This window comes from Erythrolamprus reginae, chromosome 2 (genome assembly GCF_031021105.1).
Source record: "Erythrolamprus reginae isolate rEryReg1 chromosome 2, rEryReg1.hap1, whole genome shotgun sequence".
Taxonomy (NCBI): domain Eukaryota; kingdom Metazoa; phylum Chordata; class Lepidosauria; order Squamata; family Dipsadidae; genus Erythrolamprus; species Erythrolamprus reginae.
In genome coordinates this window covers 312,725,373-312,737,986 of record NC_091951.1, presented here as the reverse complement: position 1 = coordinate 312,737,986, position 12,614 = coordinate 312,725,373, and the positions used below count along the sequence as shown (strand labels likewise).

The following is a 12,614-nucleotide window of genomic DNA, read 5'->3' as shown; positions in this document are numbered from 1 at the left end:
TCACAACTTTAATGCTAGATTGTGGGATTTGCTCCCTGTTTATATTTCAAAGCTTGCCTGCCAATATTCATATGGGTATGGTTTTCTTCCTGGTAGTTCTTAGGGAATAGTTTCTGGATGCTACATTGCAGTTTCTCCTCTGAATGGTGATTCCATGGGTGTGCCTCTGATTTGTCAATACACAGCATCAATCAAACTAAAAGTAGGCAGTGATGCAGAGATAGATGAGGTCAATGATTCTGGGCGTTTCAAGTGTGTTGTATTGGACGATTTCTGGAAGCTTGGCATTCAGGCAAATCAATCATCAATATGTATCAATAAGGCATATGTACATACCATTCAAAAGAGATGAAGGCTTAGAAGGAAAGAAAAATGAACAGAAGACATTCCCTCCAGTGGCCAACACCCATATAAGCAGAGACTGATACCAGACAACAATCAAAATAAATGCCCTAATCAAGGAACTACTACTGAGAAAAACCACCCACCCACCAACATTGGTAAAGCAAGTGATTATATTTAAAGAGGAAGAAAATTCTATAGTGAATATCACTGATGAAGTTACCTACTTGGGTAATGAAATGTCTGTGGACAGCAACCAAGCTCAGAAAGCACCAAGTCCAAAATTCAAATCTTAGGTACATATACTGTATTTTGGGGGATAGAGGAAGCACCTTTTCCCCCACTGTGTCTTATACCCCAAATGTAGCTTTTACTAAGCTTTTTTCAGCCCTAGCGAAGTGCAAATGCGATCTTCCCTTTGCCTGTTTTTTCATTGCTGCTTTCTCCGACAATGAGCCTTTTTTCAGCCCTAATGAGGTGCTAAAATGAAGGGATCTTCCCTGCATTGTTAGCAAGTAATCTCTCTGAAGAGAGAGAAAAGTGAAGTGTTTTAGAAACTGGTTTATCCCCAACCAGGGGATAAAAAGCAAGCACTGGATTCAAAACCAGCAAACTAACGTACTGAAGCTGATCAGACTAAGGACTAGCCAGATGAATATCTGGTAGGCAGATTATTTTTCTCCCCCAAAACTAAAGTGCGTCTTATACTCCGATGCATCTTACACTCTGAAAAATACACTACATTCTTCTAATGATATATCATTTTTGGAAGAAAATATAATTGATATATAGTATTCCAATCTGTAACAATCTGTAACTCTCCGAGTCTACGGAGAGGGGCGGCATACAAATCTAATTAATAAATAAAATAAAATAAAATAAAATAAATAAATAAAATAATAAAATAAAATAAAACAAATACATAAATAAGACTCAGATTTATTTTATTGATTTATTAATTGGACTTGTATGCCGCCCCTCTCCGTGGACTCAGGGCAGCTCACAGCATATACCAAAAGCACAATATAGTTTATCCAATCAATATACTAAAAGATTCTTAAAATTCTAACTTTAAAATATTCATTTTCATTCATTCAATAATCACACTAACAACATTTGTTGGACACGGGAAGGTCTAATGTCCCCAGGCCTGACAGCAAAGATGAGTTTTTAAGCTCTTTCGGAAGGCAAGGAGGGTGGGGGCAATGTGAACCTCCAGAGGGAGCCGATTCCAGAGGGCCGGAGCACCCACAGAGAAGGCTCTTCCCCTAGATCCTGCCAGCCGACATATATACTTCGCTGACACATACTGAAAGATGCATATTATATACCAGTGATGGTGAACCTTTTTGGCACTGAGTGCCCAAACCGGAATGCACATGCATGCACCAGAGCGCCAGAAACCCAAAGACCAAGTGGCCAGCATACGCATGTGCACTGGCCAGCTGGTCTTTTGGGTTCCGGCGCTCCAGCATGCAGTGAAGACCAGCTAGCCGGCACCAATTATTATTATTATTATTATTTATTATTTATTAGACTTATAGGCCGCCCTTCTGCACCAGAAACCAGAAGAGGAGCTGGTGATGGCGCGTGTGCCCACAGAGACGGCTCTGTGTGCCACCTCTGCCATACATGCCATAGGTTCGCCATCACGGTTATATACCCTAATATGCTTCTGTGCCTTCAGCACTAAATTATACACACCTTTTTCTGACCATGGTCTAGTGTAATAGCTTTTCCTGAAGCTTGAATATGTTGTTGTAGAACCACGCTCAAAGATGGGATCATTTTCTTCCACTACACACTGTCCTTTTGTCCTTAAAACCTCTACAGTTAAACTAAATGGGAACAACAAAAAGAAAATAATTATACACGAAATGCCATCAGAAGCAGCATCGTCTTAGAAATAATTGTCTTATTTATTCAATTTTTCTTTTATTTATTCGTCTATGTCTTACTAATAATGGAGAAAATTTGTGACCTGTGTTGAAATACAGGTTATTCTGAACTTACAATAGGATCATTTAGTGACCCTTCAGATATTTTTGCCCTCAATATTGCTAAAGCAGTTCTTTAAGATTTAATTTCACTTTACATTATCTTTCCACGATTAATAAATTAGAGGATTATGAAACTCTCCTTCCAACACAGGATAATGATTACATGTATAAGAAATATTTGGAGAGGGAAATACATAATTGCCCTATTGAATATCTTTCCAAATTAAGTACCAAAACTCCAATGGAATTTACAATATATGTCACAGGATATAAATCTTAAAAAGAAAAGCAGAAAAGGGGGATAAATTGAAGGCAGGAATTAGTAGCTCGTTTTATTTATACACTGTCAGTCCTAGTGAGGGAAGTCTTATCTCAAGCACCAAAATATCTTGACCAATATTAAGCACTTCTATAAATGGACACCAATTTTATAACACAAACTGACTGATAGCAAAACCTAACCTTTCTTCATCTAGAATAATTGAGCCATCTTCTGCAACTTTCACTCGAGGGACTAAAAGGGAGCCATCATCTTCCTTTCCTCCTCCTCCTCGTTCTTCTTCATCATCATCTTCTTCATTTTCATCTTCAGGATCAGCAACTATTCTTTCTTCAGGCCTGAAATTTGGGAAAAGTAACAGTTCAAATAGCACTAAGCTCTTTTCATATTATCTTTTTTCTTTTTAAAGTATCATTATAAGAATGATTATATACATCTCCTTTTTTTAGCTGGAATATAACTTTCCTCAAGGTGTATGTTCATATTTCTTATCCTAATTAACACACCTATACCTAAAAATTGCATCAAAACCTTACTTAATAATTGCATATTTATACAAATACAAATTTAATACCACCAGCTGTAAATTATGGCCTAGGCATTGGATATGACAATGGGCGATAGGTTTTATTCTTTAGCTGATCTCCTCTCGACTGCAAATGTTTCTTTCCTCCATTAAACATAGTATGGAATTATTTATACATTAATACGTAGGTACTTCTAACACAGCACTGAAAATCAGCACTTAAAATTTGGGTTAGGAATGCTATCTCAGAATTAAATTAAACTTGCTTAAATTACACTATATAAAAATAATGGTTACATGCTTAAAGTAGCAAAATAATAAGTGGAGGAGGGAGTTTTATATATATTTGCCATCTTAATATAAAGCAGGGGTCCCCAAGCTTTTTACACAGGGGGCCAGTTCACTGTCCCTCGGACTGTTGGAGGGCCGAACTGTAAAAAAAACCTATGAACAAATCCCTATGCACGTTGCACATACATTATTTTATAGTAAAAAAAATGGGAATGTACTATTTAAAGGGGGGGGAGTCTGAAATTCATATATGTTTATGTTTTGTTTTTAATTTTCTTTTGTTAACATCTGATTGGCTATACAAGGTTTTCTTGGCTTATAGAAAAATGTATAAAAAAAGAAGGAAGCACTTTGGCATAATAGTTAATAAGTTAGAAATATAATTGGTGTTGTACTTTTTGAAGGAATATTAAGGAGGGAATTTAATTAAAAGAAAATGAATGTAACTGGATGTCAACATTAGAAAAAAAAACTTTTGCAACTTTTTTGATGATTGATATTTGTTACTAACAAAATACCGTATTTTATTCATGGGAAATTAGATGGTACACTGTATTATTTAAATGTATGTTGAGAGAATTTTTTAAAAAAAAATTACACCCCCCCAAAAAGTCCTTCCTTCCTCCATCCCTCCATTCATTTCATCCTTCCTTCCTTCCTTCCTTGTTCCCTCCATTTCTTCCTTCCTTCCTTCCTTCCTTTTCCTTCCATTTCTCCTTCCTTCCTTCCCTCCCTCCCTCCTTCCTTCCTCTACTTTTCTCTCTATCTCTCTTGCTTTCTTTCTCTCTCACTCACTCACTCACTCTCTTTCTCTCTCTCTCTCTCTCTTGCTTCTTTCTCTCGCTTTCTTTCTCTCTCTTTCTTGTTTTCTTGCTCTCTCTCTCTTGCTCTCTCTCTCTTTTGCTTTCTTGCCCTCTCTTGTTCTCTCTTTCTCACTCCTGTGCTCCTGTCACTAACCTGAGGGCCGGATAAATGGCCTCAGCGGGCCGCATGCGGCCCATGGGCCGTAGTTTGGGGACCGCTGATATAAAGTAATAAAGGTAAAGAAAGTGAGATGGAGGGAGAAGGAGAGAGAGGGAGAAACAGAGAGAGAGAGGGAGGGAGACAGAGAGAAATTGCAAGCAAAAAGAAAGATAATAGAGCTGAGCATCCATTCATGCTACATGTTGCTGATTTTTAACTATAATTAATAAAGGCAGGATTTTATCAAAAGGCCAACATGATTAATCTACAACAGATTATTAGGATTATATTTTAAACCAATAATTTAATTTCAGCAATATTAAGCAAACACATTTTTTATTTTTTACAAATGTATTACTGATCGTACATTTCATTAGTACTATTTCAAAAAAGAAACAAATTACTCTTTTGCTTGGGTCATTGTAGAAGCCTTTTCTGTTCTCTTCTCTTCAATGAAAGAAGACCTATTAAATATTGAAAAGTGCATACTTAATGATTCATTTAATCCAGCAAATTTCTAAATTTCATAGTGCATAGTACAAATGCAATTAAATTGTGTATTTAACATGCTAATTGGTACCATGCTGCAGTATATATTTTTACACACAAAAATTGAATTGAATTTTTTCACATAAAGTTCAGCAAGGCTGAATTAAAGTAAATCTACATGGTTTCTTAATTAGTGAATCGAGATAATAAAGCACAATTCTAATCATTTCAGATTTCACAATATGACAATAATTTCCTGAAAACGACAGGTAGCAACAAGAAAATTAAATTCCACTTACTTAGAAACGTCAAAATTTTAACAAAGGATAAAAAACAAATTATGCAAATGTTTTATACGTACCAAAATGTGTCATTGGTTTCCATAAATCTTGCCCTGTAAAAATTTGATAAAGTTCCTAGCCAATTTTATAAGATTTCTATTTATTTGGCTAGAATACAGATGCACTTTTATAGAAACCAACATATATACATTACATATTAGTAATTTATATTGCAGCAAAAAAACTAGAAAAAAACTAGAACTAAAAAAACCTTAGTAATTTATATTGGAGCAAAGAAACTATATTTCATAAGTAAAAGACCACTAGACTTAATGTCTCAGAGGTTTATATGCTCATGAATGCCCATGTTATATGCCCATGAGCTCAAGTTAACAAAATTATTGTAAAGATAAAAGAATAAGAGTGAAACCATATAACACTCCTTAAGATTTTTAGAGTATACAGAGTGCATAGATCTAATGAATTAATAAAAACAATTTGTACCAACATGACAAAAGAATATCATGCACTTACTTCATAGGATTATTTTCAGGCAAATAATAAATAAAATCTCTCATAGTCATTTTGGAGCGATCTTCCGGCATATTTTTTTCGATTATAGGATATTTAAATTTGCGTTGTTTCTAAAAAGATAAATTAATATAGTTTTATCATTCCATAGATTTTTGTTTGAAATTTTATCATTTGTATATATTTAAGAGTTTTCTACTTGCCATATTCAGTTGCTAGCCTGTTTTATTTTATTTTTACTTTTATAGTGGTGTAACTTTATCTGCTATTACTGTTTTAATTATTTTAACACATTTTATAATGTTGAGATAGAAGCAAAAAACCACAATATTTGTGTTTAATTTAAAAAATGTATGTGCATGTATAATGAAACTATAATTACCATTACATGAAAATTTATCATATAATTTACGCTACCATATTCAGATACCAATTCACCTTCTGCATCCCCTCACCTAATTTAGATGGAAGACAGAATTAGAAGGGGTGAGATGACCAATTGGTCACAACTTACTGATCACACATTGACTTAAATTCCTGTTATTTACCAGATGCATCAGATAGAAATTAAGAAGCATTAGAGAGTTTAGCCAGTAGCTTAATATATTTCAGATGTTAGAATTAAAACTCTCAGAGTTTTTGCTACTGACCTTGTCAGCCAGAGCTTATGGTAGAAATTGAAGTCCAAATCTAAGTGTCTACCTAGAATAGCTTGGTATAATGTAAGCTGCCAAAAACCTCACTAGTTTATAGTGATACTTCCTGTAATACTTCCATATTGTAACCAATGTTCCCTCTAATTTTTTTTCAGGGTGGGCGGAAAAGTATAGTGTCTGAGCGGCAGTCCCCTTGGGACTGGGCAGCATAGAAGTACAAACAAACAAAACAAAAAAATAAATAAAATAAAATAAAGTAAAGTAAATCTCTACTTTTTTATTAAAAGAAATTAATAATAAAACAAAACCAAACTCTATTACTATTAAAACAAAAACAACCAGCAAATCCAAAAACATAACTATTAATAAAAACAGGTGAGGGCTGGGGGTTTTTTTCTCTGTTATTATTTAAGTGCTTTTACCATATGCTTTAAATCAAGAGTCACTTCTCTCTCTGTTTCTCTCTCTTTCCTGTCATTCTGTGCCTCAATCATTTTCTCATTTCTCTTCCCCCCCTTTTTTCTATCATTTCTCTCTCCCTCTCTCTTCCTTCCACTCCTCTCTCTCTCTTGCTTTCTTCCTCTCTCTCTCTAACTCTCTTCCTTCCTCTCTCCTCTCTCACTCTTTCTTTCGTGCTCTCTCACTCTCTTCCTTCCTATCTTCTCTCTCTCTTTCTCTTTCTCTCTCTCTCCCTTCCTTTCTTTCCTTCTCTCTTCCTTCCACTTTTTTCTCTTTCTCTTTTCCTTCCTTCCCCTCTTCCCCTCCCTCTTTCTCCCTCTCTCCCTTTATATTTATCTCTTCCTTCCTTCCTCTTCCTCCCTTTCTCTCTGCCTCTCGTTCACTTTTCTCTCTCTTCCCTCCCTCCCTCCTTCTTTCCTCTCCTCTTTCCCTCCCTCTCTTTGCTTTCTCTCCACGTCTCCGGCTTTGCTGACCAGCACAAGGCTCAAGCCAGCTGCCTGGGAAAACCAGGAAGGTCCTCCTGCCCCCCCAGCCGAAAACACAACGGAGGTCTTCCGCCACCAGCTTGAGCCTCACGTTGCTCCACCCCGCTTCGCCTGTCATCCTGAACCTCTGTTGTGTTTTCGGGGGAGAGCGGCAGGAAAGCCCTGTGCTGGCCAGGAAAGCCGGCTTTGCTTTCCGTGAAAGCAGCGCGCCTTTTAAACATGATGCTTTCTTGCAACTCTTTCCTGGGCAGGGATGGGGAGGAGGCCACTCCCCCCCCCCCCAGGAAAGAGGTGCAGGAAAGCAGTGTGTTTAAAAGGCGCACTGCTTTCACGGAAAGCAAAGCCGGCTTTCCTGGCCGGCACAGGGCTTTCCCGCCGCTCTCCCCCCCCCCCCGAAAACACAACGGAGGATGACAGGCAGGACGAAGCGGGGTGGAGCAACGCGAGGCTCAGGCAGGCAGCTTCCGCAGGGGGATGGGGACTGCACGCCCATGGAAAAGGGCACGCGGGGGGGGGGGTATTTTGGGGCGCGCGCGTGCTCACGTGCTCTGCCTATGGGGAACAGTGATTGTAACAAAAGATTTTTTACTTCCCACAGGTGAAGATTGTCTTAGTTCAACAGTAGGGCCCAAGATCTACATGCATCTACATTCATCAAAGGATGAAATGTATTATTTCTAGACAATGATTAAAAAAACCCCTTCTCTCTTCTCTGTAAGACCTGGTTAAAGACAGATCATCATAGAGAAGAACTACCTATGTGGTCACTTGGAGTCAAAAACAATTTGGTGCCTAATCACCCTCTAGAAATGAGAAATGTTGCTATTCTGCACTGAAAAAATATCAGGCTGGAAAAATCAATAGTCTGATTCACTATACGCAGTGGTTCTCAACCTTTCTCATGCCGCAACCCCTTAATACAGATCCTTATGTTTTGATGACCCCCAACTATAAGTCTATAAGTCTCCCAACAGAACTTTAAGCTGATTGGCAGGAACAACAAAGGGACACTCTTTTTTCGGATTGTAAAAATATGTTCCAAGGCACCAGAATAGAAGCTTTAGTTCCTAACACCATCGGAACTTTGTCTTATTCCATAGTCTTAGGCTACCCCGTGAAATGGTTGTTCAGCCCCCAAAGGGGTCCCGACACCCAGTTTGAGAACCACTGCACTATAGGATACTTCATCCCACAAAAACATGTTAGAACTCTATTTCCTTCTCCGATACTTCAGATTAAAATTACAAAAAATACTGTACTTTCTCTTTATTCAATTCTTCTTTAAGCATCTTCCTTAGCTTCTGGGTTTTGATAATTTTCACACGATCCGAACAAATATTTTTCTTATCTGCTGAAGCAGATTTTGTCTGCATTGTTTCCTCTTCTATCAATGTTTCCTGCGTGGGTCTTTCTTTGAGGGGCGAGCTTATGTTTTTCGGAAGGGTTTCGTCATTTCTTTGAGCTGGCATGCATGGGCTGGGTTCTTTGCTAGCAGATTTTTTAAATGGAGAGAACTGTGGCACTTGAGGACCAGAAGTTTTCTTTTCAGGCAATATGGAAGACTTGGGAGAACTTTCCACATTAATCTTTTCAGGTAAAGTTGTTTCTTTTTGAAACGGAGAATTACTAAAAGCTGGAGAGTGAGGTCCTTGCTTTTGAGAGCATTTTGATGACGAATCAACAGTGGGGAGAGGTGGAGGTACAATTTTTGGTTTTATAAGGTTGGGCATAGTGGAGATCCGTTTTCTTCTCTGTGAAAATCCTTCGGCATTTTTCCTGCAGTCTCCATCTCCACCTCCACTTTTATCACTGGTCTTTTCAATTCTGGAAAATTCAGAGAAATATTAGCAAATAGAATAGAACAACATAATGACAGATTTTTTTTAAAAAAAGTAGTACAGTAATTACCGTGTTTCCCTGAAAATAAAACCTCACTGGAAAATAAGCTTCTAATATAAGTCCCCAAAATAAACCCCAATTAAAATTGTCAGCCTGATGAAACCATTTATCATATTTCTCCCCAAAATAAGATCTAACTGGAAAATACCGTAAGCCCTAATGCATCTTTTGTAGCAAAAATTAATACAATCCGGTCTTGTTTTTAGAGAAATGGGGGTATGCCATAGTTTACATAAATAATTATACTATGTTATAGTTAATTCTTATGGAAAACACTGACCCTCCTAGATTAAATTTGAGACCTAAACAAATATATTAGGACTCTATAGGAAAATGAATATACTGTAGATCAATAAATCAATTTTCCAGAAATACAAGTTTACAAGTGGTTCTCAATTTACAACAGTTCATTTAGTGACCGTTCAAAGTTACAGCAGCATTGAAAAAAGTGACAACGATTTTACAGACTTACAACTATTGCAGCATCCCCATGAACACATGATCAAAATTCAGATGCTTGGCAACTGACTCATATTTATGATGGTTGCAGTATCCCAGGGTCATGTGCTCACCTTTCCTAACCTTCTGATATGCAAAGTCAATGGGGAAGTCATTCACTTAACAACTGTGTTACTAACTCAACAACTGCAATGATTCACTTAACAACTGTGGCAAGAAAGGTCATAAAATTGGGCAAAACTCACTCAAATAATTCCTCACTTAGGAACAGAAATTTGGGGCTCAATTGTGGTCATATGTTGAAGATTACTTGTAATGTCAACAAATCTTTATTTGGCACATTTATGCCACCACTAGTAAAAAAGTAACACAATAAACAGATCAAAATACTGCAGTGTTACAATGCAGGTTCATGAATTCAAAAGGATAGCTAGGTAATAAATTATCCTGCAAATATTTTGGGTTTCTCCAATCTAACTTTATACATACCAACTCAGATATAACTACTACTGAGATCAGTGAGATTAACTTCCATGTAAATATATAAAATATATGTCAGTGCTATAATTCAATCCTGCGCATATCTGTTAATAAACTAACTAATCTATTTTATTTTTGTTTTGTGATCTGGTTTTGAAAGGCAGAAGTGCTTTTAAAAACATTAAATTATCATTATGATGACAATAATAAAAAATAAAAACGTTAATAAATGGAATTTAAATAATTTTCATCATATCTTTAAATGTTTACTGAAAACTGATAAATTGGGTTACAAGCATCTCATTATTAAAATATTGTGGGTGGCTTGATTTCTCCTTTTAATGTTGCAGAATTATTATCTAAGTCAACCCTATGCTTGAAAAAGCACATATCTTGGTATCTTGGTGAATTTCAAATACTGGTGATATAGCCAAGATCACATATATCTTTAACAATCAGAAATTGATCTAGAATTTAACAATCCTGTTGATGTCAGCCCAAACCCAACAATCATAGCAAATGACCCAACCATATGGATTAATGGAGCAGATGGATTACACCACAACGTTCAGAAGGAGCTGGCAGACAAGATCTCAGAACCACTGAACTATATCTTTCAAAAATCCTGGAACACCAGGGAACTGCCAGAGGACTGGAAAAGAGCTGATGTACTTCCCATCTTCAAAAAAAGGAAAGAAAATAGATCCAGGAAACTATAGACCTATCAGCCTGACCTCAATACCAGGGAAGATTCTGGAAAAGATCATCAAGCAACAAATCAGGGAACACCTAGAAGCAAACAAAGTATTAACCAAAAGCCAACATGGGTTTGTCAAAAACAAATCATGCCAGGCTAACCTTATTGCATTCTTTGACAAAGTGACAAAATTAGTGAACCAGAGGAATGCTGTCGATACAATTTACTTGGATTTCAGTTAGGCACTTAATAAAATAGACCAGGGGTCCCCAACCACCGGGCCGCGGACCAGTACCGGGCCGCGGGGCATGTTGCACCGGTCCGTGGAGTCAGCAGCTGCCGGCCCTCATGCCGCCACCCCCTCCCTCCAGCGCTTCGCCTCCCGCCGGGCAAGAGGCCTCGGGAGACAGGTTCTGCCGGCCACAGGACGATGGATGGGGCAGAGGGGCGGGAAGGACCGAGAGGCTCAAGCCTCTTTTGGCTTCTGCCGCGGGGCGCTTTTGCGTTTTTGGCTGGGGGGAGGCAGGAGGGCCAGCCTGACCCCCTCTCTCCAGCGCTTAGCTCCCGCTGGGCAAGAGGGCTTGGGAGGCAGGTTCTGCCGGCCACAGGACGATGGCGGGAAAGAGGGGCTGGGAGGACCAGCACCCCCATGCTTAATCCCGCCCCCAACCATGCCCCTTTCCGCCCCCACTGGGCCATAGAAAAATTGTCTTGCTGAAACTGGTCCCTGGTGGAAAAAACGTTGGGGACCACTGAAATAGACCATAACCTACTGCTAGATAAAGTAGAAAAAATGTGGTTAGAAAGCAATACCACCAGATGGATTCGAAACTGGCTGACTAACCGCACTCAATTTGTAGTGCTCAATGGAACTGCATCTACATGGAGGGAAGTATGCAGTGGAGTTCCTGTTTTAGGCCCAGTGCTCTTCAACATCTTCATCAATGACATGGATGAGAGGATAGATGGAGAACTCATCAAATTTGCAGATGACACCAAACTGGCAGGAATAGGCAACACTCCAGAAGATAGGCTCAAGATACAGAAGAATCTTGACAGACTTGAACATAGGATGCTATCTAACAAAATGAAATTCAATCGTGAAAAAAGTAAGGTTCTACATTTAGGCAAAAAACACAAAATGCACAGGTACAGTATATGTGGTATATTGCTCAACAGTAGTGACTGTGAGAGGGATTTTGGAGTCCTAGTGGACAGCCATTTAAATATGAGCCAGCAGTGTGCAGTAGCTGCCAAAAAAGCCAACACAGTTCTAGGCTGCATTAACAGAGGGATAGAATCAAGATCACGCAAAGTGTTAATACCACTTTATAATGCCTTGGTAAGGCCACACTTGGAATACTGCATTCAGTTTTGGTTGCCACGATATAAAAAGGATGTCGAGATTCTAGAAAGAGTGCAGAGAAGAGCAACAAAGATTATTAGGGGACTGGAGGCTAAAACATATGAAGAATGATTGCAGGAGCTGGGTATATCTAATTTAATGAAAAGAAGGACTGGGGAGAACAGTAGAAAGATCAAGCCCTTCTGTTTGAAAGTTTACCAAGCATTTTAAACAACTCAAAAGAACAATTCTAACTATTTGCAATTTATTCATACAGTTTAATGATCTCACACAACAATCAAGTTTCAAATAAAATAATTACTTTAATTTATGTATAACATCCACATCAAGACTGCAACAATCTAAAGGCCCCCTAAACTGCAGTACTGTAATAGTAGCAGTTTCCTATATTGTCCTGTTTATTTTACTTA

General features: G+C 38.1%; 1 protein-coding gene across 4 annotated transcripts in view; it reads right to left on the bottom strand.

Annotated features, from left to right (window-relative positions):
* The window catches only part of BDP1 (BDP1 general transcription factor IIIB subunit), a 62,774-nt gene that overhangs the window by 48,587 nt on the left and 1,573 nt on the right, over positions 1–12,614 (bottom strand). For all 4 annotated transcript variants that reach the window (XM_070743116.1, XM_070743117.1, XM_070743120.1 and 1 more), the window contains exons 2-6: positions 8,563–9,127; positions 5,707–5,816; positions 4,807–4,866; positions 2,805–2,960; positions 2,047–2,180 (exon numbers count right to left, since the gene is read on the bottom strand). In XM_070743116.1, the coding sequence (XP_070599217.1) occupies positions 2,047–2,180; positions 2,805–2,960; positions 4,807–4,866; positions 5,707–5,816; positions 8,563–9,127 (1,025 nt within the window). The remainder of the gene's footprint in view (positions 1–2,046; positions 2,181–2,804; positions 2,961–4,806; positions 4,867–5,706; positions 5,817–8,562; positions 9,128–12,614) is intronic.